Below are 24,222 nucleotides of genomic sequence, written 5' to 3' on the forward strand. Positions count from 1 at the left end.
TCAGTAGCATCTCAACTTCAGAAGAAACAACAAAATAGTATATGATAAACAAAGCATCCAGATTTAAAACCAGGTGAAGCAAAAAGCAGCAACACTCGGATCCTCTAGAATCTTCAACATTTGAAGTTTTAGAAAAGCAAAAGCAGAATATTACAACTCATATCCACACTTCAAGCAGGTGGTACCAAAATTTTCTTCTTTACATCATGCGAGAAGGTTCTGAATATCTCGGCGGGTAGATCTGCATCTATTCCTGACAGTACGATAATCTACAACTCGGAGCTCCAAAAAACATAAGCGTGGTTGTTATTTGGGCAGATGGCAGCAGACTTAGGAGAACAACAACACTTCTCTCACAACAGCGAATGAGAAATCACTTCTTCAAGAGGTGGTGCGAGAAAATCTTCTTGCAATATGGACTAGTCCGTAGGATGCCGTGAGGTCGAATTACTTTCACTAGTGAATCACACAGAGTCCCCTGCTTCAACAAAAATTAGAGAAGCAAAATAAAAGTCTTCAACCTTCCAGATTATCCTTCCAAACTCAAGTAAAAATTAGAGAAGCATCAAAATAACAACGCAAAGTGTGTGGGTTGGGTACCTTGCAAAATTTAAGGGCAGATCTGATGACATAGTTTGCATAAGGGTCTCGCAGCAACTGCTCAAAGTGAGGTGCTGAAAGCAATTCATGAATGATTCTTGAATGGCTGTCTTCAAGACATTCAAGGCATTTTTCCACCACATGACTGCTGAATTTTTGCATTGAGAGCTTCACATAATGTCCTTCAAACTGAGATATCAAGCTGGCAGCAGCTGAGGGGATCTTAAGCTCTATAATATATTGCACCACATAGTTACTGGGACACGAAAGGCAAATTCCAAGTCAAAATGCAAATTAGATGGGGTAGAAAGTCCCTAATAACAAGGCAAACATCGCTTGACAGTACTACTTCTCGGGTAGAGATTTTAGATTTAGAGAGATTAATACAATGCAAGAAAATGATAGAATAATAACTAAGCAACATATCCACAACTCATAGCTTCCATAATTTTAAGAATAATATGGATATTGGAGTCATAATGTGAATGGTGAAATAGATTGTGGGTGTACTAGGCAATATGGAGACAATAAAAAGCACATCCCCAGCAGCCAAAGAATAAAGACAGGTGGCAAAGTAACAAATCGATTGATCAATCAGGGTATGGCAAATATCGCAAGGCTCCACCTCAGTTGGCTTATCGTCATCAAAGGGATTTTCCGTTAAAAAAAAAAATCTAATATGGATGATCATTATGAAGATATGAAAAAAACAACAACAATGTAAAGAAAAAAAAGAAAGTGGGGGGGGGGGGGGAAGAGGATGCAAAACAAACATGAGTTTAGCTAGAGCAAAATGTAGAGGCAAAAAAGGGTAAAAATTGCCAGATAAATTAGCTGGGATTAAAGTTGATCGATAATTCTATTCTTTGAGAGACTAAATATTAGGGAAAAAAGGAAAAAGAAACAAAGTGGCTATTCTTCCATCACACACTAATCACATAATTTCCACTTCCAAGTAGTAAAATATGAACTAACAGTAGAAGAAAAGAACCTTCTTCCTTGATGTATTTGATATTGCAATCACTCCAGAAACAAATGAAAGTAGAGGATCAGCAAAATTGGATATACTCATGTGTTACAAGTGAAGGCACAGAAATACACGAAGGCTGAATGCTTTAGCCCAAGCCTCAACCCATATACATAAACCTAATGGGAAATTCCTATTTCAAAGGCTCAAGGTGCTTTAAGACCATATATTATGGTGAAAACTCAATTAACAAATTGCACTGTCAATGAAATTGAAAAATCAAATCAAAGGAGCAAGTAAGATACACCGGCCATGCTGCTGTACCCAGACTCACATACAACATTGTGAATTAAATTGCTTGATATCCAACTTGATCAGTTTTCTGCCAGACACTTTTTGTGGTCCACTTCTCCATTCAGTAAAAAGGGGCTATGGTGGGGCAGGTTTAGCTTGGACTAGCACCAATCACAACATGCATACTCTCAACCTAGATATTTGAGCTGTTTAAGAAATGGATCAGAAGGTCAAAACCGAAACACAACCCTTCTATTCTATTAATAAGCAAACGCCAGATTTGGTGTCACAAAGCCCTGTCTGGTTTTTTGCATCACAAAATGTTCTTTATATATTTTGCATAATATGAAAAACACAACCACCAAATGAGCTGTTTGCTGACTTGAACCTATGATCTCCACATCATAACAGACCAAGAGCAGCCTCACCATTGCACCAAGGTTTATCTTCATTCAAAATCTGCCTAAAAACTAAATTCCAACTGCCAAGTATCACCCTAGAAGGGTACGATTGCAATGCCCTGCCAAGTACCAGATTATGGTTCAAGTTATGAACCCAACCTCTTTGCAAAGGGTGTAGAGAAATGACCCTCCCCTAGCTCTCGCAATCCAAGGAGCCTCATGCATTTGGGACGCCCATTTTTCAAAAGAAAAATAATTGTTGAGTAACATTATCAACATAATTGTAAATCAACATCCTACTCATAAATAAGTTGTAATGTGCTTAACAAGGAAAAGAAAAAAGAATTTATTTGTCAGACCAATCAATGAACAGTTTAATCCCCCTAAACATCATTCCTGATGTACATCAAGAGGGGTCCAAGGATAACAAAAACACTCTTACCACAGATCTATCTCTCTGCATATTACCCTATCTATTTAAGGTGTCTGACCCAACTTAACTCACATGTGTGATTCTATAAGTGTCCATAATGCATAATCACATACCAAATATGGTGCAAAAATCTCTAAAAATAATTACCCATAAGCATCTTGAGCAAGGAAAAACCCCTGGGCAGCAATTTCTGCCACCAACTTTTCTCGATGCTTCCCAGCAGACTGAGCAATGCATCGATTCAGAACACAACATCCATGTTGATGAGTTGCAATATCAACACAGGACTTTGCCGCAGCATCAAATATAAACTGCAAAGCAACAGAAAAGACAACAAAGGTATAAAATCAAGGTAGCAGGAACAAAATAATCAACTGAAAACGTATTCTAGTATTAATAGCTAGCAATCACACTCTAGTATTATTCTTAAAAACATTCAGAAAGACAATCAGATTGCAGGCTTAATGGAACCATATCTGATGGAAGGTTTTCCATAGATTTAGTAGTTCATGGGTTAACGATATAGAGCATTTGACTGAACTGTGTATTAATGCTCATTACCTTGTATGAAATATTCTACTATCAGATGTTATGTTAGGAGAATGTCAAATTTAACATGACCCAAGCATTTGGATCATAATCAGGTAGCAATCATTTTATCCTCATTAGGTACAAAACATAACTTATTTCATTGAGTATCATGTCCACGACGCCAGATTGGAGCCACACTAGCATAACATGGAATGCATCGCTATGGTCAGAACTGACTGGATCAGCAGTTTCTTATTTTCCTCTGTGTGTGTGTGGGTTGCCCCCCAGCGGCAAGGGGGGGGGGGGGGGGGGGGGGGTGTTGAAGATGGTGTTGGCATGGGCTTTAAGTGTATCTGTGTTTGATGCCTGCCAACATGAGACATCCTACAAAACCACCCTTAGAAGCTTTGGAAGCATCATGAATATGCTAGTTCAAGTTAATGCATGTAAAGCTCATACAAGACCCTGCATCATGCAAAATCCAGGAAAGTTTTCTCATATCTCTTAGCGTACTTACTCCAGTAGAATTCCACAAGGGAGAACATCAGGAAAAAATCCAACCAGAGATTTCCTTAAGAAGAAACGAATAATGGATAGCAATAACAAGTAATTCTTACATAACATGTTGACAAGTAGCATGTTGAGGTGATGAACTCAATTTTCTAGGTAAGATGACCACAGAAATAAAATCTGATAGTAGCAATATAGTGAAATGTTATGCAAATTGCTAATCCAGATGTTTGAAGTTCCCTGCAAATAGAAATGAATTAATATGGTACCATAACGAGCCGTAGCAAGCTAGAAGACATGGCCCTTGTTAGCTATGGCTTTTGAAGAAGGAGGTAGCAAAGTAGAATTCTACTCAGTGGCCCTAAACAATTGAAAAATAATGCAAAACAGAATGGTCTATATGAATATTGATTGACCTGCTACTATCACAAGAAATAAAATTGATTACATAATATGTTATATAGCCTTTACCAATTACAGTTCAGAGAAAAATGGTTTACAAGGTTTCATATAGTTAACCACTATAAATTGGGAGTAATCTCCATTCAGTTGAATTGTGTTGATAATATATGTAACACACTGTTGGTGAAGATGCAACACAAAATCAAGTATAGTAATATGAACTAAGGTGGAGCCTCATTATCATCATTACAAACCTTAATCCCACTTGGTGGAGTTGGTTATATATTTTCTACCTCTCCAATTATCCCTATCTGTGCTATATCTTCTGTAAGCCCGTTGTATCTATAGTATACCATTTCATACTCCTCACAAGTGAGTCTATTGGTCTTCTCACATGTAAAAACCATCTTAATTGCATCTTGCATAACATATTTTCAGTAGATGCAGCTCCAACCTTATTATAAATAACTCCTTTCTAAATTAGTTTTTTTTTTCATGGCCTAACATCCACCATAACCTCGTAATCCAGAAATAAAAAGAAATGCAATGAAGAGAATAAAATAATTCATATATTTGTGGTACACTCTATGGTGACTGAACAGTTAAATAGAATGAAAACAAATTTCAGAAAGCATACTTGAGAAGAAATTTACCATCTGGTCACAGACCAAACAGAAAGAAAACCTTTTTACCTCATTATCTTCCTTGCTGAGGTATTCCAGGCAACGCTGTATGACATGATTTCCATTCAAGTCCCTAATAAGATCAAGAAAACCTGGTTGGACAGCTGATACAACCAATAAAATCTGCTGCCTGGTTTTGAGAGTCTCAATCAACTTCTGCACCACGCGAGTGCTGATGCAACCATAATAGTTTAATTCAGAAACAATAGGGACTATGAAAGCATCATAAGTTCACTAAGGAAGAAGAAGAAAAGAATTACCCATGTGTATTTAGAGAAATTCTAACAAGGTTCTCTGGTTCTTCAGTGACCATGAGTATAATCTGAGTTCTCTGTTCTTCATTACATACATCCAATAATTTCTGCATAAGATAATTTCCAAATGGATTCATCATAAGTTCAATAACGTGATTGATAATTCCATGAAATATCATCTGAACATCTTGTTGGTTTCCCTTATCAAACATCTTTTGTAAAAGCCGGCAACCATGCTGATCCTTTGCCATATAGTATACATAGCCCGGTTCCTGAGCCAGTAAACTAAATGCTGGCTGCAAAAGAAATGGAGTATAATTCCTCAGACTTAGATTCTTCATATGAATCCCTTCCAATTGTGATTGACCATGTAGCCATCGTTGTTTCTCTTGCCGGCTTTGCATTAAAATATCATGGTGTAACTTCTTTTGACCTCTGGAATGATCAAATCCTTTGTCAACAAGATATCTCAAACCCTTCCCCTGTATAATGAAACTGTCCTCGCAGCTGAACGCTTCAACATCCCCTTTCTTTGTCATCGACAAAATAGATTGGGGGACTATTCCTCCATTTGAGACTGCTCTAAACTTTTCTTTTAACATTGAACTGTTACACAATGGAGTTCCCTCATTCAAAACCATATTAGGATACACCAACTGGGATGAATTCACAGGATTCAACAGACTCATATCCTCATTAAATTCCATCCCTACTTGATCATTTGGGTAACACATTTCACCATTCAGATAAGGCCAATTGGTAGATGGATTATATAATCGAAAGTCTCTATTGTAAGAGTCATTGTTCTGATGGCTTCTTTGGTCCATAACACAATCTATCCTATTTTTGAAGCAAAAGGGTTCGGAATACAAAGCGTTGGACTGATTAATAGTATGATTTTCCCCCATTAACTTACCTGCATTATAAGGACTCATAGAATTTCCCGGGATTGAACGCCGGAACCCCTCGTAGCCATGAAAATCACTACTAAGAACACGCCTAGCGTCCGAATAATCTTTATTTGCATTTCTGATACTCATTCCACGAAGATTTTCACACAAACCAAGTTCATCACACACATACCCATTCGAGTTCTTCACAGAAGGCGAAAACCCGTCGTCTGAAGAACAAAAGGCGCCAGACGAAGAGCTTGAACTGAAAAGTGGAGAATTCAGGAAAAGATTATGATGATTTTGATCGAAAGATGCCACACGAGGGATCTCACTCAACAACATTTCCAGCTCTGGATCGCCATTCATGTTTCCAACAAAGAAAAATACAGACACAACACAGAGACGCAGTTATATTTATACAAACAGAGAGTTGCAGAGGATTTATGGAGGGAAAAAAAAAAGGTAAGGATCAAAAACCCAAATCAGATATCAATCTGGAGATGCCGGAAGAAGCATTTTATCATCCAGAGATCCCGTCCGGCACGGATGATACGAGATTGCTTCGAAGAAATCCGGGGTTGCATTTGCCTATGCTATATGGTTTGATTCGGTTTTGGGGTTAAACGAGGAAGATGAAAAGCAGAAAGAGAAAGAGGAGATAAATGGGTTTCTGATATTGACGGTTTATTGAGACGGGTTTGTGACTGTTGACGCTCACGCCATTGAAATGAAGAGCAAGTCGCAGCAGTAGGCGAAAGGCACACACACAGGAGAGAGAGCGAGACTGTTAAAAAGAATCATCTTCTTATTTAGAGAATTTATTATTATTTTAATCAATTGTTTTCTATTTAACAATAATAATGGTGAAATAATATTTATAGTTTGAAAAGAAATGCTCTTAAGACCCTTAATGTTTAGAGTAAATGCAAGTAATATCGTTAACTTTTACAAATTATAATAAATACCTTTTATACTTTGATATTATGTTGGGATTTTCTCTTTAACATCTACTAACCATAGTTAAATATTTTCAAGTAACCAAAAATTTCATAGTAATTTTAAAAAAAAATTTCTCTCACATTGCTTTTTCTTTCTTCTTAAATTATATTTTCTCTAACATCTCTTCTTCATATTTTAAATAAATTAATCATACACTTCTTAAACTTTAACATTTTAATTAAGATACCTCTTGAAATTTAAAATTTGTCTTATAACTCTCTAACTTTTTATAATTAGCCACAACACCTTCTATTACTAACAACATTACGCGAGTTGACATAGTAGCTCCTAAACTTTGGGTCTTGTCCTAGATACTCTTGAAATTTTATTTTCTCCAAATTACTTTAAAAAATTTCCTAAAAAGACTACTACACCTTTTATTTAAGCAACAAAGTTCATTAAACATATATATGAGATAATTTTAACTTAATTTAATTTAGTTAATATAATTTTTATTTTTATTTAAACACAACAATAAATTTATTCATATCGAGAAAGTCTATGGATGACTTGCAAGAAAGAAATTGGTTAAGGGAAATGAGTAACCTCCCCTGTGAGCCATCTGATACTTGATTAAGTCGGTCTTTGAATAAAAGTGTAGAATGCAGAGGAAATAGAGCTCTAATTAATGTAAAGTTATGAATGTACCTCAAACGAATGAGTTTTCTTATTTATAAAGAGGATGTACCAAGAAAATCACATTCTTTGACAAATATATCGAACACTCTTTCGAATTTGTAGGCAAACATATCAACAGTAAGTTTGATTCATTCTTTACGGTCTCATGTAAATAATATCTAGAGATTTGGTCTTTCAGAGTCTATAGTCTCTTAAAATGGTCTCTCATATGGTTTAGAAAGAGTCTTCTAACTCTGAATGGCTCATGAAAGTCTCATTGCATATAAATCTTATTATGAGTGAGTGGCCTATGAAACTCTTCCTAGAATGATCCCTCAATGACGTTGAGAGAAGTTTCCAAGATGGATCACTCAAGTCTCTCAATATGAGGTCAATTAGTTTATCAACCATACTGGTTTCTCGATCTTAGTTGACTAACTTCTCAGTCAATCACTCGATTAATCCCTGATCAGTCTTTCAATAGTTTCTTAGTCTTACTTGACTATTTTCTCATATCACTCAACTAACCTTTCGAGTCACTTAAATAACTTCATGGTAAATCACTCACCCAAGTTACTCGATAGGTTGTGGGTTGAAGTCTCAAGATGGGTCGTGGGCTTCTTTTCTTGGGCACAAGCATTATTACTCTTTTTTCGAGTATCTCGAAATAAAGAATTCTTTCCCTTTTTATCATGTTGTCTCCGAGAGACTATAATTTTTATTTTAACTAATTTTCAAGTTGTTAGGTCACATAGTTTAGATTTTTTGACTTTTGACCTCTTGCGATGTTGTATGACACATATTCATCAATCTTTAGGCTTTTGGGGGTCCCACTATAAAAAAAAAAAATTAAGAGCATTTAACCAATAATTTGACATTTGCATGAGTTCTCAAGTAATCACTCACAATATAATCTCTCGATGTCTCTCTCTCAGTTCTTGCTATCACCTAGTAACCTCTCAACTTTGCTACTAACCTTTACCACAATTTCACTTGATGTCATTGGGTATTATCCAACTTGATCATTCTAATCTATTCACCCTAAATCACACCCATTTACCTAATTTCTCCTTGCCACCATGATGGGCTTGGATAATGCCTCAAATCACATTAATTTGTTTGACTTCTCCTTGCACATTTTCAGGCTCTATCTCTTTCTCTCTTCTTTTATTTTTTCTCTAATGTTAACCTTAACTGAACCCAAGATTTTGAGGGTTCCATTGCTAAACCCTAGCAATTTGATTGTCATTATTGAACACTAGTAATTGTTAGGTTCAATCAAACCACAATAATCCTTGATGGTTCAATGGCATCAAGGATGTTTATTTATTTATTTTATTTTTTTGGGTTTGAAATTAAGATGAAATCAACAAAAAAGGAGAGACTAGAGTGAAAAGAGAGAAATAAGGTATATTAGTTATTTTGCATCCTTTTTAGCAACAATTGAGGTCACTTCTATTTTTTTAAAAATGAGTGGCGTCTTTGCAATTAAAGTAAACTTGAAGACATGTGTTGTTATTGCAATATTCTCTTATGGTAAATTTGATAAATTCTTACCGAAATTTAAGTTATCAAACAAACTTGCAACTTTGACGCCAATTAGGTAAGACACTAATTGGACTAGATCAATTGCCTATATTCACCTTAATTTGTTTCAAAAACATTTTCATATGAAAGGCGTTAAAAGTATATTTGATCATTCCCTCATACAAAGTTACATTATAAAGGTCACCCAGCTTAAAATTTTACCATGTGATTCTTTTGCATTAATTTAAGTTGTGAATTTAATTTTTAAAATTCAAGTGACATCATAAATACCATGACAATCAATGAACATAACTTGATAAAATAACGTACATAAACAATTTGATGATAATAATAATGAGACTACCATGTGATCAAGAATGTGCAAACCAATTTGCTATAGAAAGCTAAGATTGTTATTAAATTGAATGATTTAGATCACACCTTTGGCTTTGAAAAGGAAAAACTGTTAGCTCCAACTGAGTGAAGGGGTGATTGAAGCCAATTAATTAGGAGTAAATTAATTAGTTAACTTTAATCAGGATTTCCCACTTCATGGAATTATGTTAGCTTCATGCTGAAGCTAACATACTCCGTCACCCTGTGAACATCTCTAATTGATGTTGGTTGCTTCGTTTCTACATACATGTAAATGTTTTTATGGAAAAAAAAAAGAAAGAAGTAATTTATTAATTTTGGTGCAAATAGAAAAATGATATTCGGATTTAAAATAGATAAGTTATTTTGTATTAATTATTTGGTGTAGAAAAGAAAAGAGTATTTTACATGAATTCAAGGTGGAACCACTCCACAGAAGAGATGCAAATATATATTAATCAAGGTATGTATGCATGCATGTACTCAACGGTTAAAAATTAATCAGTTTTCAGGCTTTGGCTTTAATCACGTCACCCCATCAGTTTCTTAAGTTCTCTAATTACTCCCGGTACAACGTGTACGTGCCCTTATTAGAATAAAACGCATTCTTTCGAATTCCATGTGCCTAATTCAAGGGATTGTTTGGAATGAAGCCGCCATATCGAGTCTCACATTAACAACGTACATGCTTTTAACTCCTGAGCCGAGCCCGAGGTAGAAGAACGCCGCTCAAAATACTATCTAATTCTAGAGTGCTCAAGGAGTGGAACTTAATTGGGGGGCAGAATTCAAGATTATGTGCTATTGTGCTGCTGCAGCCTGTAGGAAAGAAAAAGATCGGATGGCAAGACAGCCAAACAGGCCCCAGTCTCAAGGCCTCCTATCAGATACTGATGTCTCAATCAGATGCGAGAAAATATAAATATTGAATACAACCTATATCGACATAAAAATAGAGTTCATCCTCGTTGCCATGTCTTTCAAATTTATATACATGACTAGCTTAATTATGATTACTACTACATCACCACTAAAATGACATGATATTATAGCTGTATTGAATATTTTCTCATCTCATCTATACTGCTTCATAGATGTACAGTTTCAGTAAGCATACATGGCAAAAGAGTTGGCCACATCAGTAGCATCTCAACTTGAGAAGGAAGAAACAGCAAAGTTGTCTAATAAACAAAGCATCCAGATTTAATCCAAGTGAAGCAAAAGCAGCAACATTTGGATCCTCTACAATCTCCCAACATTTTGAAGTATTAGAACAACAAAAGCAGAATATTACAACTCATATCCACAATTCAAGCAGGTCCAAAACTTTCTTCTTTACATCATGCAAGCAGGTTCTGAACTTCTTGGTAGTAGATCAGCACCAAATCCTGACTACCATAATCTACAAATGGAAGCTCCAAGATACATAAGACTGGTTGTTATTCGTGAAGATGGCAGTAGCCTTGGGATGACAACAACACTTCTCACGACAGCAAATCAGAAATCACTTCTTCAAGAGGTTGCGTGAGAAAATCTTCTTGCAATATGGACTAGTCCGCAGGATGCTGTGAGGCCGAATTACTTTCACTAGTGAATCATACAGAATCCCCTGCTTCAACAAAAACACAAGGAAAAGTGTAAAGGAGAATTATGATGAAATATGCAAGCCAGAAATCCTAAACTAAGGCCAAGTTGGATGAATTACGGGGAGCAGGATTCCTATGTAAATGCGGATTTTAAGACCAAAAAGTCAAATAAGAATTCAGATGATGCTTCCAAATGAAATTAAAAATTATAAAAGTATCATGATAAAATTTAAGTATGAGGGTTTGGCACCTTGCAAAATTTAAGGGCAGATCGGACGACATAGTTTGCAAAAGGGTCTTGCAGCAACTGCTCAAAGCGAGGTACTGAAAGCAATTCATGGATGATTCTTGAATGGCTGTCTTCAAGACATTCAAGGCATTTTTCCACCACATGGCTGCTGAATTTTTGCATTGAGAGCTGCACATAGTGGCCTTCAAACTGAGATATCAAGCTGGCAACAGCTGAGGGGATCTTAAGCTCTATAACATATTGCACCACATAATTACTGGGACACAAGAGGCAAATTTCAAGTCAAAATGCAAATTAGATGTGGTAGAAAGCCCCTGATAAATAAACAGTTGCATGACAGAAATACTTCTTGCGTAGAGATTCTAGATTTAGAGGGATTAATACAATGCAAGAAAATGATGGAATAATAACTAAGTGACGTAACCAACTGATAGCTTCCCCAATTTTAAGAATAATATGGTTATTAGTGTCATAATGTGAATGGTGAAATAGATTGTGCGAGTACTAGGCAATATGGAGATCATAGAAAGCACCAACCCCTGCAGCCTAAGAATAATGAGAGGTGGCAAAGTAAGAAATTGATTGATCAATCCAGGTATGGGACATATTGTAAAGACTCCACCTGCTGAATGGTTGGGTTATCATTGAAGATGAAAGGATTAAGGAACATGGATTTCCCACTTAAAAAAATCAAATATAAATGATGATCATTATGATACTACAAAAACAACAATATGAAAAGAAAGAAGAGGGAAAGAGGATGTGAAACAAACATAGTTTAGCTAGAGCAAATATGTGATGGCATTAAGAGAAGATAAGGCTTAGCTTACAAGAAATGACAAAAATTGCTAGACAAATTAGCTGGGGTTCAAGTTAGTCAGTATCTAAACAATTCTATACTTCGAGACCAAATATTTGGGGAAAAAATGAAAAAGATACACAGTGGCTAGTCTTCCATCACACACTAATTACAGAACTTTCCACCTCTAAACAGCAAAATATGAACAAACAAAAAAAGAAAAGAACCTTCTTCCAGGATATATCAGTCTAGCAACAAATGAAAATAGAGGACTACCAAAATTAGATGCACTCATATGTTTTACAAGTGAAGCACAGAAATATACAAAGGCTACATGCTTTAGCCTGAGCCTCAACTCATCTGCACAAACCTAATGGGAAATTTCCTATTTCAAAGGCACAAGGTCTTTTAAGACCATAATAATATTGTGAAAAATCAATTGGTGAGTTGCACTGCCAGTTGAATTGAAAAATCAAGTCAAAGGTTGTAAGATACACCAGCCATGCTGCTCTACCCAGAATGGCAGAATCACTCACAACACCCTTGCTTAAACTGCTTGATATCCAACTTGCTCGGCTTACTGCTAGATCCTTTTTTGTGGCCCATTTCTCCATTCAGTAACAGGGGTTATGATGGGGTAGGTTTAGGTTGGACTAGCACCAACAACGTGCGTACCCTCAACCAAGATATTTGAGCTGCTTAAGAAATGGATCAGAACCCAGAAGGTCAAAACCAAAACACAACCAATCTATTCCATTATATTAACAAAGACTGATTTGGTGTTACAAAGCCTTGTCAGGTTTTTTATTTCATAAAATGCCTTTAGTATATTTTGTTTAACAGAAAAAACACAAACACCAAAAAAATTGTTTGCTGACATGAACCTATGACCTCTAGATCACAATAGAGCAAGAGCAACCTTATTATTTTGCCAAGGTTCATCTTCATTTAAAATCTGCCTAAAAATGAACAAAACTAAATTGCAACCGCCAAGCACCACCCCTTGAAGGTAAACCTTCATTTGAAATCTTCTATTTTTATACTTGAAGGCACATAGATGGGTTATCCCTCAAGCTTAAAATAAGAATACATGCAACCATGTCCTCCTATTATGGATCATACTACCATCCTTTAAAAAACCAAACACACTGTAAGTTTGCACCATTCTACCTTAATATTCCAAAAGTTACATTGATAACCAATCAAGTTATTATTATGTAATAAAAACATCTTAAATTAATTTACAAATGATAACTGATTGTTGTGTGTGTGTGTGTGTGTGAGAGAGAGAGAGAGAGAGCCTTGGTAGTAACAGTAAAGTGGCTCCTTTGTAATTGGAAGATTATGGGTTCGACATTAGAGTTATGAGCCCAACCTCTTTGCAAAGTTGGGGAAAGATTGCATAGAGAAACAACCTCATGAATTTGGGATGCCCTTCTTTTTTTAGAAAAACAAATAATCGTTGAGAGTAACATTATCAACATAGTTGTTACACAATCAACTTCCCGCTCACAAATAAGTTGTAATGTGCTTAACTAGGAAAAGAAAAAAGAGCTGATTTGCCAGATTAGTCATTGAACAGTTTAATCCACCCCAAACATCATTCCAATGTAAATCTTGAGGGGGCTAAGGATAACAAAAATAATCTTTCCACATATCTATCTCTCTGCATATTATCCTATCAATTTAAGGTGTCTGACCCAAATTAACTCACAGATGCCAGTGCAAGAGTGTCCATAATTCATAATCACATAGCAAATATGGTGCAAAAAATCTCTAAAAATAATTACCCAAAAGCATCTTGAGCAAGGAAAAGCCCATGGGCAGTAATTTCTGCCACCAACTTTTCTCTATGCTTCCCAGCGGACTGAGTAATGCATCGATTTAGAACACAACATCCATGTTGATGAGTTGCAATATCAACACAGAACTTTGCCGCAGCATCAAATATAAACTGCAAAGGTTAAGCAACAGAAAAGATGAAACAGGTATAAAATTATGGTAGCAGGAAAAAAATAATCAACTGAAACCAAATTAATAGCTAGAAATAACACATTATGTATTATTCTTAACAACATTTGGGAAGAGAATCAGATTACAGGCTTAACGGAACAATATTTGATGGAAGGTTTTTCCATAGATTTATATATGTTAATCCACGTACAGTATTTGAATGAACCATGTGTTAATGCTCATTACCTTTGCATGAGATATTCTGTAATCAGATGTTATGTTCTGCAGCAGCAGAATGATGTCAAATTTATAATGATCCAAGCCTTTGGATCATAATCAGGTAATGATCATTTTATCCTCATTAGGTACAAAACAAAACCTATTTTGTTAATTATCATGTCCATTACTCCAGATTGGTGCCAAACTAGTATGGCATGGAATCACTATAATCAGAACTTTCTAATTGAATTGGCAGCGAAACAGTTTTTTTTCTTTTTCCTGTGCCCACAGGTGTGTTGTTGGTTGGGGGGGGATGAGCTTTTAAGGTGTATCTGATGCCTGCCAACATGAGGATATCCTACAGAACTACCCTTCAACATCTTACAAGATTTGAAAGCATTATGGATATGCTAGTTCAAGTTAATGCATGTAGAGCTCATACAAGATCCTGCAAGAAGCAAACTCCAGGAAAGCTTTCTCATATCTGTTAAAAGTCCAACTCCAGTAACGTATTCCACAAGGGAGACAAACTTCAAGAAAGTTGCCAACCAGAGATGTGGTAAAGAATAGATGAGTAATGGATCACAATAATACGCAATTTTTATGTAACATGTTGAGGTGATGAACTGAATGCTATAGGAAAGATGACCATAGATATAAGATCTGATAGTAACAATATAGTGAAATGCAATGCAGTACTAATTGAAACATTCGAAGATCCATGAAAGTAGAGATGAACTCCTATGGTACTATAAGGAGCTGTTGCAAGGTCGAATATATAGCCCTTGGCTATGGCTTTTGATGAATTGGGTAGCAAAGTAGAATTCTACTCAGTGCCCCTAAACAATTGAAAAATAATGCATAACAGAATGTTCTGTGTGAGTATTGATTGAGATTGACCTGTAACTATTACAAGAAAAAAATTTGACAACATAATATGTTGACTGCATACAACCTCAACCTTTTCGGTTCAAAGAAAAATGGCTTACAAGGATTCATGTTAGCTGACTACTATAAATTAGGAGTAATCTCCAATCAATTGAATGTTTGATAATATATGCGTAACACACTGTTGTTTGAGATGGTACACATAATTAAGTTCGTGACCTACGGTGAAGCTGCATTATTGACATCACAACACTTAATCCCACTTGCTGGAGTTGGTTATAGAGATTCAGTCTCTCCAATTGTCACTATCCATGCTAAATCTTCTGTAAGCTGGTTGTATCTTATACCATTCCATACTCTCCTCACAGGTGAGTCTATTGGTCTTGTCACATTTTCAAACTGTTTTAATTGCATCTTGAATGTCTTATTTTCAATAGGTGTGACTCCAACCTTATTATAAATAATCTCATTTCCAATTTAGTATTTTTGTTTCTCATGGCCTCACATCCACCATAACCTCATCTTCCAGAAATAAAAAGAAACATAATGAAGTGGGGAAAAGAACTCCTATTGTGTGGTACAATGTATGGTCATTGATCAATTAAATAGGAAGAAAATAAATTTTAGAAAACATACTAAAGAAACCTGAGAAGAAAAGTACCATATGGTCACAGATCAAACAGAAAGAAAACCTTTACCTCATTATCTTCCTTGCTGAGGTATTCCAAGCAACGCTGTATGACATGATTTCCGTTCAGGTCCCTAATAAGATCAAGAAAACCTGGTTGGACAGCTGATACGACCAATAAAATCTGCTGCCTGGTTTTGAGAGTCTCAATCAACTTCTGCACCACGCGAGTGCTGATGCAACCATAATAGTTTAATTCAGAAACAATAGACTATGAAAGCATCATAAGTTCACTAAGGAAGAAGAAGAAAAAAGGAATTACCCATGTGTATTTAGAGAAATTCTAACAAGGTTTTCTGGTTCTTCGGTGACCATGAGTATAATCTGCGTTCTCTGTTCTTCATTACATACATCCAATAATTTCTGCATAAGATAATTTCCAAATGGATTCATCATAAGTTCAATAACGTGACTGATAATTCCATTAAATATCATCTGAACATCTTGTTGATTTCCCTTGTCAAACATCTTTTGTAAAAGCCGGCAACCATGCTGATCCTTTGCCATACAGCATACATAGCCCGGTTCATGAGCCAGTAAACTAAATGCTGGCTGCAAAAGAAATGGACCATAATTCCTCGGACTTGGATTCTTCACATGAATCCCTTGCAATTGTGATTGACCATGTAGGCCTCTTTGTTTCTCTTGCTGGTTTTGCATTACAATATCATCGTGTAACTTCTTCTTTTGACCTCTGGAATGGTCAACTCCCTTGTCAACAACATATCTCAAACCCTTCCCCTCTATAATGAAACTATCCTCGCAGCTGAAAGCTTCAACATCCCCTTTATTCGTCGTCGACAAAATAGATGGGGTAACTACTCCGCCATTTGAGACTGCTCTAAACCTTTCTTTTAACATTGAACTGTTACACAAAGGATTCCCCTCATTGAAAACTATATTGGGATACACAAATTGGGATGAATTCACAGGATTCAGTAGACTCATATCCCCGTTAATTTCCATCCCTAATCGATGCGAGTAACACATTTCATCATTCAGATAAGGCCTATTGGTGGATGGATTATATACTTGAAGCTCTCTATGGTTTCTTTGGTCCATAACACAATCTATCCTGTCTTTGTACCAAATGGGTTCAGAATACAAAGCGTTGGAGTTATTAATAGTAAGATTTCCCCCCATTAACTTACCTGCATTATAAGGACTCATAGAATTTCCAGGGATTGATCGCTGAAACCCCTCGTAGCCGTGAAAATCACTACTAAGAACCCGCCTAGCGTCCGAATAATCGTTATTTGCATTTCCGATACTCAGTCCACGAAGATTTTCGCACAAACCAAGTTCATCACACACATACCCATTCGAGTTCTTCACAAAAGGCAACCCGTCGTCTGAAGAGCACAACGCGCCAGAGGAAGAGCTTGAACTGAAAAGTGGAGAATTCAGGAAAAGGTGATGATGATTGTGATCAAAAGACGCCACACGAGGGATCTCACTCAACAACATTTCCAACTCTGGATCGCCATTCATGTTTCCAATTCCAACAAAGAAAATACAGACCCACACAACACAGTTATATCTATACAACAGAGAGTTGGAGAGATTTATCAGAAAAATACAAAAGATCCGAAACCCAAATCAGATATCAATCCGGAGATGCATTTTATCATCGAGAGATTCAGCGTGGCAAAGATGGTACGAGATTGTATAGAAGAAGAAATCCGGGGTTGCATTCGACTATGCTACATGGTTTGATTTGGTTTTGGGGTTAACGAGGAAGATGGAGAGCAGAAAGAGAAAAAGAGATAAATGGGGTTTTGATATTGACGGTTTATGGAGACTGGTTTGTGACTGTTGAGGCTCACGCCATTGAAATGAAGAGCAAGTCGCAGTAGGCAAAAGGCACACACAGAGGGGAGAGAGAGAGACAGAGAGACAGAGAGAGACTGTTAGGAGTCTTCTTTCTGTTTTGGAGAGTTCTTTATTATTATTTTAATAAAAAAATGTTGAAATAATATTCGGATACTGATAAAAAGAAAAATAAATAATATTTAAATAATCAATTTTTGATATTTTGTCGATGAATGAAGCAGATTGGTAATCTCTTTCACAGCAGACTCACCTCCATTTTCCTTGAAATCGATATGGTCTGAAAGGACTAAACTACCCCCCCCATAATTTTCCTTCCATACCCTCTTGCTGTCAGTGCAAGTTTTGTGCAGACATTTTTCTTTTTAGAATAGTGTCCTCCTTCATTTTTCTTCTCTTTTTTTCTTCTTTTGGTAAACTTAATTTGTTCCTCCAGCATTTGATATTTTTGGAGAATATAATATCTTCTTTTTTTTTTTTAACTGAAAAATTCACAATTATATCTTATTGTGATTCTAAAAATCTCATTTTCATGTAAATAAATTTCAACTCATCATTATAGGAGAGGTTAGTATTATTATAAACACTAAAAGGAATGATTCCTTCTAAGTGATCATCTTAATGGTAATGATAACAAATGTATTAATGCCAAGTTGTATTCTTATTATTATCCTAAAACCCTTTTTTCTTTCAAATAAGGCAAAATCAGAATTAGCAACCACATTTGTTAATTACCATTTCTTTGGATGGATTAATCTTACTTAAGTGTATGTGGAAGGGATTAATAAAAATTAATCAAGGTAATTGTAAATATGTTGAAACTTCCATGTTAACAAAATAATAATATGCACTACTTTGTTAACTCCACAAAAATTAGCACATAGTACTTACTATTCAAGGCATTAAGAAAAACTCCTAAAGCCCTTTCAACTAATTATTATTTTGTGGGTGGGAAATGTTTAATTGAATAATCACAAATTACAAAACTATTAGGCATTTTATTCAAATATATGTGCAAAATTATTTAAAAGTGCTAATTATGTCAATTGGTCAATGAGACCCCCCCTTAACAGTATTACCAAAGAATCGATTTTCATGTCATAAGAATTAAATAGGATTAGACATATGTGCAGTCTCTCATTTGTACGTACACCTTAATAAGTTATTTCCTGATTTCGAATTCTTCTAAGACCCGAATTGCAATTTTCGGTACTGACACCATGGCACCTTTGGCTTTATTAGTGCAATTAGCACTGCGCCTTGGGTTGCTACTGATGAGACACTTTACCAACTAGGCTACTATTCCCGGACATTTTTATAAATTCATTTATAAAAAATTGTTCTCATGAGCTTTTATAATTCTACGTTACTTTGAATAAATATTCTTAGTTATAATATATACGAGATCATTATCGCAGCAAATTAGATGGGTTACAGAAGAAGCAATTATTAGACTCACACACCGTCCCACTAAAACTGGACCTCCATCGTCTCCTTGCAAGAGCCACAGGCGCTCTTACGCCATGATCAATGTGTTCCTCTTTTGGCAGGCTTTCCCTCTGCAAGCACCATAATGACCCGTTTCTTGTGCCACACCCATGCTGAATTTTGGAATATAACACACATTTTTAGCAACAACTTCACATCTCTTGTAACAACCTAATTCTACATTTTGAAATATATATATCTTAAATATATTGTTTATTTCTTTGAATTCATAAATCACCATTTAACCAATATTCTGTGTAAAAAAAAAATTGGGTAGTTATATAATAATTGACATGAAAACAAAAAACAAGATACCTACAACTGCCCGAGGGTATTCCGGGCAAATGACAAGAAACATGCACTGACAAAGGAGAATCAGAGAAATTGAATTGGAAAGCTAATAGCAGGGAGCTGTTTTCTAAAGATTGTACTTTGGAAACATATGCCATCTCCATCATATTTGTCCGTACTGCAGTGGATGTGCAGGCAGGTTGGTTACGCTTCAGCTGCTGCTGCTTGGTGCCCAAGGAATTGGACCATGATGTCTTTTCATGTTTTTAATTTTCTTTTACATGCTTTTTTAATCTTTTGCCCAGTCGTTGTGGCAACTAATGGGGTGGGGGGGGGGGGGGGGGGGGGGGGGCACGTTCCTTCCCCCTTCGTCTCCTATCCGTGCCCATCTGGTAAGGTCTTCCTTTTCAATTGGCCGGGTCAGACTACATATACATATTTCTTTTACAAAACATAAAACAAAATAAAAAACAAATAATAAAGATGTAAATTGGATCCTTATTTATTGGATCTGGATCCAAAAAATTGAGAGCCCAATAAAATGCAGGCTCTAATATGACTTAACTACATAAGCAAACACATGTAGTAATGGGTTCAGAAAAGACAAGGAAGACATGGAAACATATTTTTCCAACCTCTAGTAGATTCAGTGCATCTTCGATCCAGAAAATCCCACCCTGAGCAAGAAGAGAAACATGCAAGTTCTTAAAACCGCTTTGCATAGTAGGATTATAAACCCAATCAAATAATTGACACGACCAAACCTCGAAAAGGAAGATAATTATCAATGTGTAGCTAGTCCGAATCTGCTACAAGAATGAATACACATGAGATTTCCAAAGCAACAAAACAGAACATGAAACACCCATGCAATTCCTTCAGACAAACACCAGAGGAGGACAAAAGATCATGGACATGAATGAAACCCAACCCAATTAGCCAGTCGTCCACGCTCTCTGGTTGACATGTTAAAACCTATGGCATACTAAAACCCACAACTCTCCTCGGAAATTAATTAAAAACAGACGCAATGTAACCATGTAAAATTATTGAGTCAGACCTAACGTGTTTTACACCAAGGCAATGCTGCTGCCGCCACCAGGAGGCTTACGGACCCCGCCAAAGTAATCTCGAGATTCTACCTTCCCGTCAGCGAAAATATCATTGCCGCTCATTTCTCTCAGCTTTGCAGAACTCAGGGATCTCTCAGCAGATGCTGATTCAGCATCGCCCCTGAAAATATTGTTTCCCGTCAGCTCTGCAAATTTCTGGCTATTGATCTTCTTTGCTGTCTTGACAACTGTTTCCTCACTAACAATATCGTTACTCTGACCTCCAGCAGGCTTTGTTTATTAACAGCATAGAATGGTGTCAGTAAAGCATAGGAAAATACATGCAATTAAACAAGCAAGAAGAACCACGTGAGGCAAAGGCAGACCTTGAGCCATGAACAAACAAATTAATATAACAGTATGCCTGGTAAAATTTCTCCAAGTGAAATTGTAAACTACGGTTATTCAAGCTTCGCACTTCTTCCTAGATAGTACATTTATAAATTTTAGGAATTCCAGTTTGGACGATCAGGTGAATCTATGCTTCAGCATGAATTGTTTCGTTTGTTCAGTGTATCTTTCAAACACAAGCATGCTAGTCTTACAAATTCTCTCAAGGCAAACCTTGTCATAAACATGGCACATACACTAGAAGTTATGAAGCATGTACTTACATTACGAGCTGCAGGTTCTCCAATTTCTATACTCTCTCTCAATGCTAATGCTCGAGTAGCCAAGGGGCGGGGTTGAATTTCGGGAGGCGGGGCAAAAATGTCATGTCCACTAAGTTCCTTGCACTTAGCATCAGAAATTGGCTTCTTCAACTTTGCCTCAGACTCACTTTCCAGCGTCCCACTCAATTCACGCTGTTTCGCCACCTCAGGCAATGTGGCAGGCTTCTTGGGAGAAACGGCTTCTTCTTCACCAAATGAAATGTGGCTGATTCCAGCGACAGCTTGCTGATTACAAAACCAACCATTACAGAGGTATACAAACTGAATGATGACAAATAACACAGCATACATGCTAAAATAACAGAAAACAGAATTTAAGATCCTATATTGATCCATCTAGAAAATAGCAATGATTTGCAACATACCTGGTACATACGCAATCCGGTTTTGCTATTTGGAGAGGCGTTGGCATCAGATTCTAATGTACCGTTTTCTGACTCAGCTTCAAAAATGCCACTACCAGTAATTTCCTTTAATTTATTTGCCGAACAAGGTTTCCTGGAGTATGGATAGCCAATCATTTTCAGCAGTACCATATAAACAAAAAGAACTCAAAATGACGCGTCAACCATATGAGTGAACTACAAAAATGCACTAGCTGTCTACCACTAGCGAGATAGGGAAACTCAATATTTTGTTTTGAGTTAATTGATCTCTCTCACTAGAAATATTTGTTTGCTGCGACTTTTTTCTTTTTCTCCACATGTAAATATGAAAGCAATTGAATGATCCCCAGAAAGTTCAAGATGCCTGGTAAAACATCATTCTATTTCAAAGTTGATGAACAAATCCAATTTTCTGACTTCTTTTTTTCTTTTAAAAAGAAATCCAATTCAGCTAGCCAGTTATAATCTTGAAGTAAATGAATATTGATACTTAGAAACAAAAAATCAAAAGGGAATATTAGAAATACAAACAACAATGATTTGTATTTGAACATCTGACAAACCAATCCTCTAGTTGCAGTATCTTTTCTCATCACTAAACACTCCCTAACTGGTTGAAGAAGGGTTTGGGAGAACAGTAAAAAGATTTGCATAAAAAAAAGCCAAAACTGCAATAATGAAATCACACCTTCCCAGAACATACATTAGACATGATTCACATGAAACCTGAACTACCTGCTAACCATGTCCTAACATAAAATTTAGTGGAAATATATGAACAAAACATAACTGATTTTGAGTACTTGTTGGATCGAGAACTATGTGGTTTAGCATTCTCAAAGAACTAGCGTTCTTACTTAAACCACCCCCCCCCCCCCCCCCCCCCCCAAAAAAAAAAAAAAAAAAAACTAGCTTTCTTCTTCAGATGCTTGAAAGTGAGCCGAAAACATAAGCCATGCCCTTGTTCCTTAACATGGTAGCCCTAATCTTGAACATGCCAGTGAAATTCTGTTATTGTTACATTTTTTTTAATCAGTAAACAACAGGGTCAGTGATGATACTTGATCCATTAAATTTTAGTACCCGTCTGATTCAAACAAACTTTGTCAAAAAATGGAGATTTTTTGGTTTCCTTGCTGTTCAGAAACTAATTTAGCTCTAGTATAATAAACTAGGAGTGTGTGTTTTCAAATCCCCTTTAACAGATCCTCTTGGCTATTTGCAAATTATATATGCGGCACAAGAAACTTTCAGTTACCATAAGCTAATCGGCGAAGCAAAAACAAACAATAGTATTTTTCCTGGAAAACAAGTACAAATTAATCTCATATCAAACACATTGGAGAACAAATATAAGATCTGACAGTCCAAACCAAAAGGATCAAGGTTAGCAGTTAACTGCATCGGGGAGAGTGAGATCAATTGACTAAGGAAAAATTCCAAGGTCAGCAGACGAATATCGTCGAGAGAAAAAAAAAAAGGAAAACAAAAACAAAGGATACAAATGAGAGAAAGAAGCATGAATAGTGTGAAGAACGTCAAGTAAGCAGACAAAAAACAATAAAAGCTCAACGGACAAATTCTCGATGCAGTCTCCACTAGAAACGGACGGCGTTTCTTCAGTGACTCATAAAATTAAGGAAGTCAATAGCAGAAAGAAAAACAATTGCAAAAAGAATTGCGCATATTCATCCACAAGTATATGCAGATATGCTAAGCTTTACTTATTCATCAATTGTTTTAAAGCGTGAGCCAGATCTATTACCTTTTGTTCAAACTCTCAACTTCTTCATCTGTGACCTGACCTCCAAACACCACCTTACTGATCCCATCCGATGGCTGACATTATTCCGCACCGTAACAGGAATAAAATAATTTAAAAAGCACTACATCGCCGAATCCTGAAGTAGAAAATCAAACACAAAATTGAACCAAGGCAGAGAGGAGAGAAGAAACTACCTGATGAGAACGGGGGGCGGAGCGAGGGCCGGAGGCGGTGGAGGAGGCGGCGGCGGGCGGATTTTCCGACCAGGTGAGCAGATCTGCGGTAGACGTGTGAGGCTTCCTCACGGGAGTAGCTCTCTCCATCGTCGATTCCTTGCTTGAGGACACCAAAATGCTCGAATCTGAAGATGAAAAAGGAAAGGGTACCGAGAGTCCAGAAGAGGGTTCTCTTCTTCAGCACTCTGCTGCTAAAAGGTCACTGTGCCGTGCGTGCAGATGCAGTGAGATCCGTCCACCGAAACGACGACGTTTCCCCCCCGGCCCCTTCACAGTCTTTCTCTATATATCTGGAGCTACTGCGGCTACGAGTAGGAGTGATGAACCTCTGGGTGTTTTTTGCCCGTTTAAAAACCGTTGGCGAGGGGTAGTAGAGATTAGATTTATATATCATGGTGATCATGATTAGGATTTAGGACGAATTTTTGAATTTTAATTCCGCCCCCCCTCTCTCTCTCTCTCTCTCGCTAGCAACCACATGCGCCCCTGACAGGGAGGCTCCACCTGCCCTTCTTCTTCCCATTTCCCCAATTGCCCTCCACTCGTCGTATTTCCCAAATTGCCCCTGTG

General features: G+C 36.7%; 2 protein-coding genes across 10 annotated transcripts; both read right to left on the reverse strand.

The window, feature by feature from the left end:
• LOC127799897 (putative pumilio homolog 8, chloroplastic) lies at positions 1 to 19,275 on the reverse strand. 4 transcript variants are annotated; one of them, XM_052334161.1, is made up of 6 exons: positions 19,164 to 19,275; positions 16,133 to 17,257; positions 15,881 to 16,043; positions 13,913 to 14,076; positions 11,324 to 11,579; positions 10,470 to 11,096 (listed from the first exon to the last, which is right to left on the reverse strand). In XM_052334161.1, the coding sequence occupies exons 2-6, from the start codon at positions 17,038 to 17,040 to the stop codon at positions 10,992 to 10,994; spliced, it is 1,596 nt and encodes a 531-aa protein (XP_052190121.1). In that variant the 5' UTR covers positions 17,041 to 17,257; positions 19,164 to 19,275; the 3' UTR covers positions 10,470 to 10,991. The 4 variants fall into 4 exon arrangements, with proteins under 4 accessions (XP_052190118.1, XP_052190120.1, XP_052190121.1 ...); XM_052334158.1 differs by lacking the exons at positions 10,470 to 11,096; positions 11,324 to 11,579; positions 13,913 to 14,076; ... (1 more) ...; positions 16,133 to 17,257; positions 19,164 to 19,275 and adding exons at positions 1 to 478; positions 601 to 856; positions 2,843 to 3,006; positions 4,831 to 4,993; positions 5,082 to 6,722; XM_052334160.1 differs by lacking the exons at positions 10,470 to 11,096; positions 11,324 to 11,579; positions 13,913 to 14,076; positions 15,881 to 16,043; positions 19,164 to 19,275 and adding exons at positions 9 to 478; positions 601 to 856; positions 2,843 to 3,006; positions 4,831 to 4,993 and having other exon boundaries at positions 16,133 to 17,799.
• Positions 19,215 to 24,021, reverse strand: LOC127799899 (uncharacterized). Of its 6 annotated transcripts, none has more exons than XR_008022668.1 (7): positions 23,611 to 24,021; positions 23,417 to 23,490; positions 21,631 to 21,763; positions 21,206 to 21,490; positions 20,540 to 20,822; positions 20,115 to 20,156; positions 19,215 to 19,301 (listed from the first exon to the last, which is right to left on the reverse strand). XR_008022668.1 is itself a non-coding variant. In XM_052334164.1 (6 exons), the coding sequence occupies exons 1-5, from the start codon at positions 23,737 to 23,739 to the stop codon at positions 20,550 to 20,552; spliced, it is 894 nt and encodes a 297-aa protein (XP_052190124.1). In that variant the 5' UTR covers positions 23,740 to 24,021; the 3' UTR covers positions 19,960 to 20,156; positions 20,540 to 20,549. The 6 variants fall into 6 exon arrangements, 3 of the variants coding, with proteins under 3 accessions (XP_052190124.1, XP_052190125.1, XP_052190122.1); XR_008022667.1 differs by lacking the exon at positions 19,215 to 19,301 and adding an exon at positions 20,244 to 20,285 and having other exon boundaries at positions 19,960 to 20,156; XR_008022666.1 differs by lacking the exon at positions 19,215 to 19,301 and having other exon boundaries at positions 19,960 to 20,156; positions 20,244 to 20,822; positions 23,611 to 24,019.
• Between the last annotated feature and the right edge of the window lie 201 nt (positions 24,022 to 24,222).

Source organism: Diospyros lotus, chromosome 4 (assembly GCF_014633365.1).
Source record: "Diospyros lotus cultivar Yz01 chromosome 4, ASM1463336v1, whole genome shotgun sequence".
Lineage (NCBI taxonomy): Eukaryota > Viridiplantae > Streptophyta > Magnoliopsida > Ericales > Ebenaceae > Diospyros > Diospyros lotus.

What these genes read in the sequence shown, in the direction of transcription:
- LOC127799897 (XM_052334158.1), bottom strand. Translation starts at nt 6,334, where the DNA reads ATGAATGGCGATCCAGAGCTGGAAATGTTGTTGAGTGAGATCCCTCGT. An exon ending in ATTTCTCTAAATACACATGG is followed by an intron (nt 4,994 to 5,081) that starts GTAATTCTTTTC and finishes TGGTTGCATCAG; the next exon opens with CACTCGCGTGGTGCAGAAGT. An exon ending in CTGCCCTTAAATTTTGCAAG is followed by an intron (nt 479 to 600) that starts GTACCCAACCCA and finishes TTGTTGAAGCAG; the next exon opens with GGGACTCTGTGTGATTCACT.
- LOC127799899 (XM_052334164.1), bottom strand. Translation starts at nt 23,739, where the DNA reads ATGGAGAGAGCTACTCCCGTGAGGAAGCCTCACACGTCTACCGCAGAT. An exon ending in GTTGAGAGTTTGAACAAAAG is followed by an intron (nt 21,764 to 23,416) that starts GTAATAGATCTG and finishes TCCATACTCCAG; the next exon opens with GAAACCTTGTTCGGCAAATA. An exon ending in CCGGATTGCGTATGTACCAG is followed by an intron (nt 21,491 to 21,630) that starts GTATGTTGCAAA and finishes TTTTGTAATCAG; the next exon opens with CAAGCTGTCGCTGGAATCAG.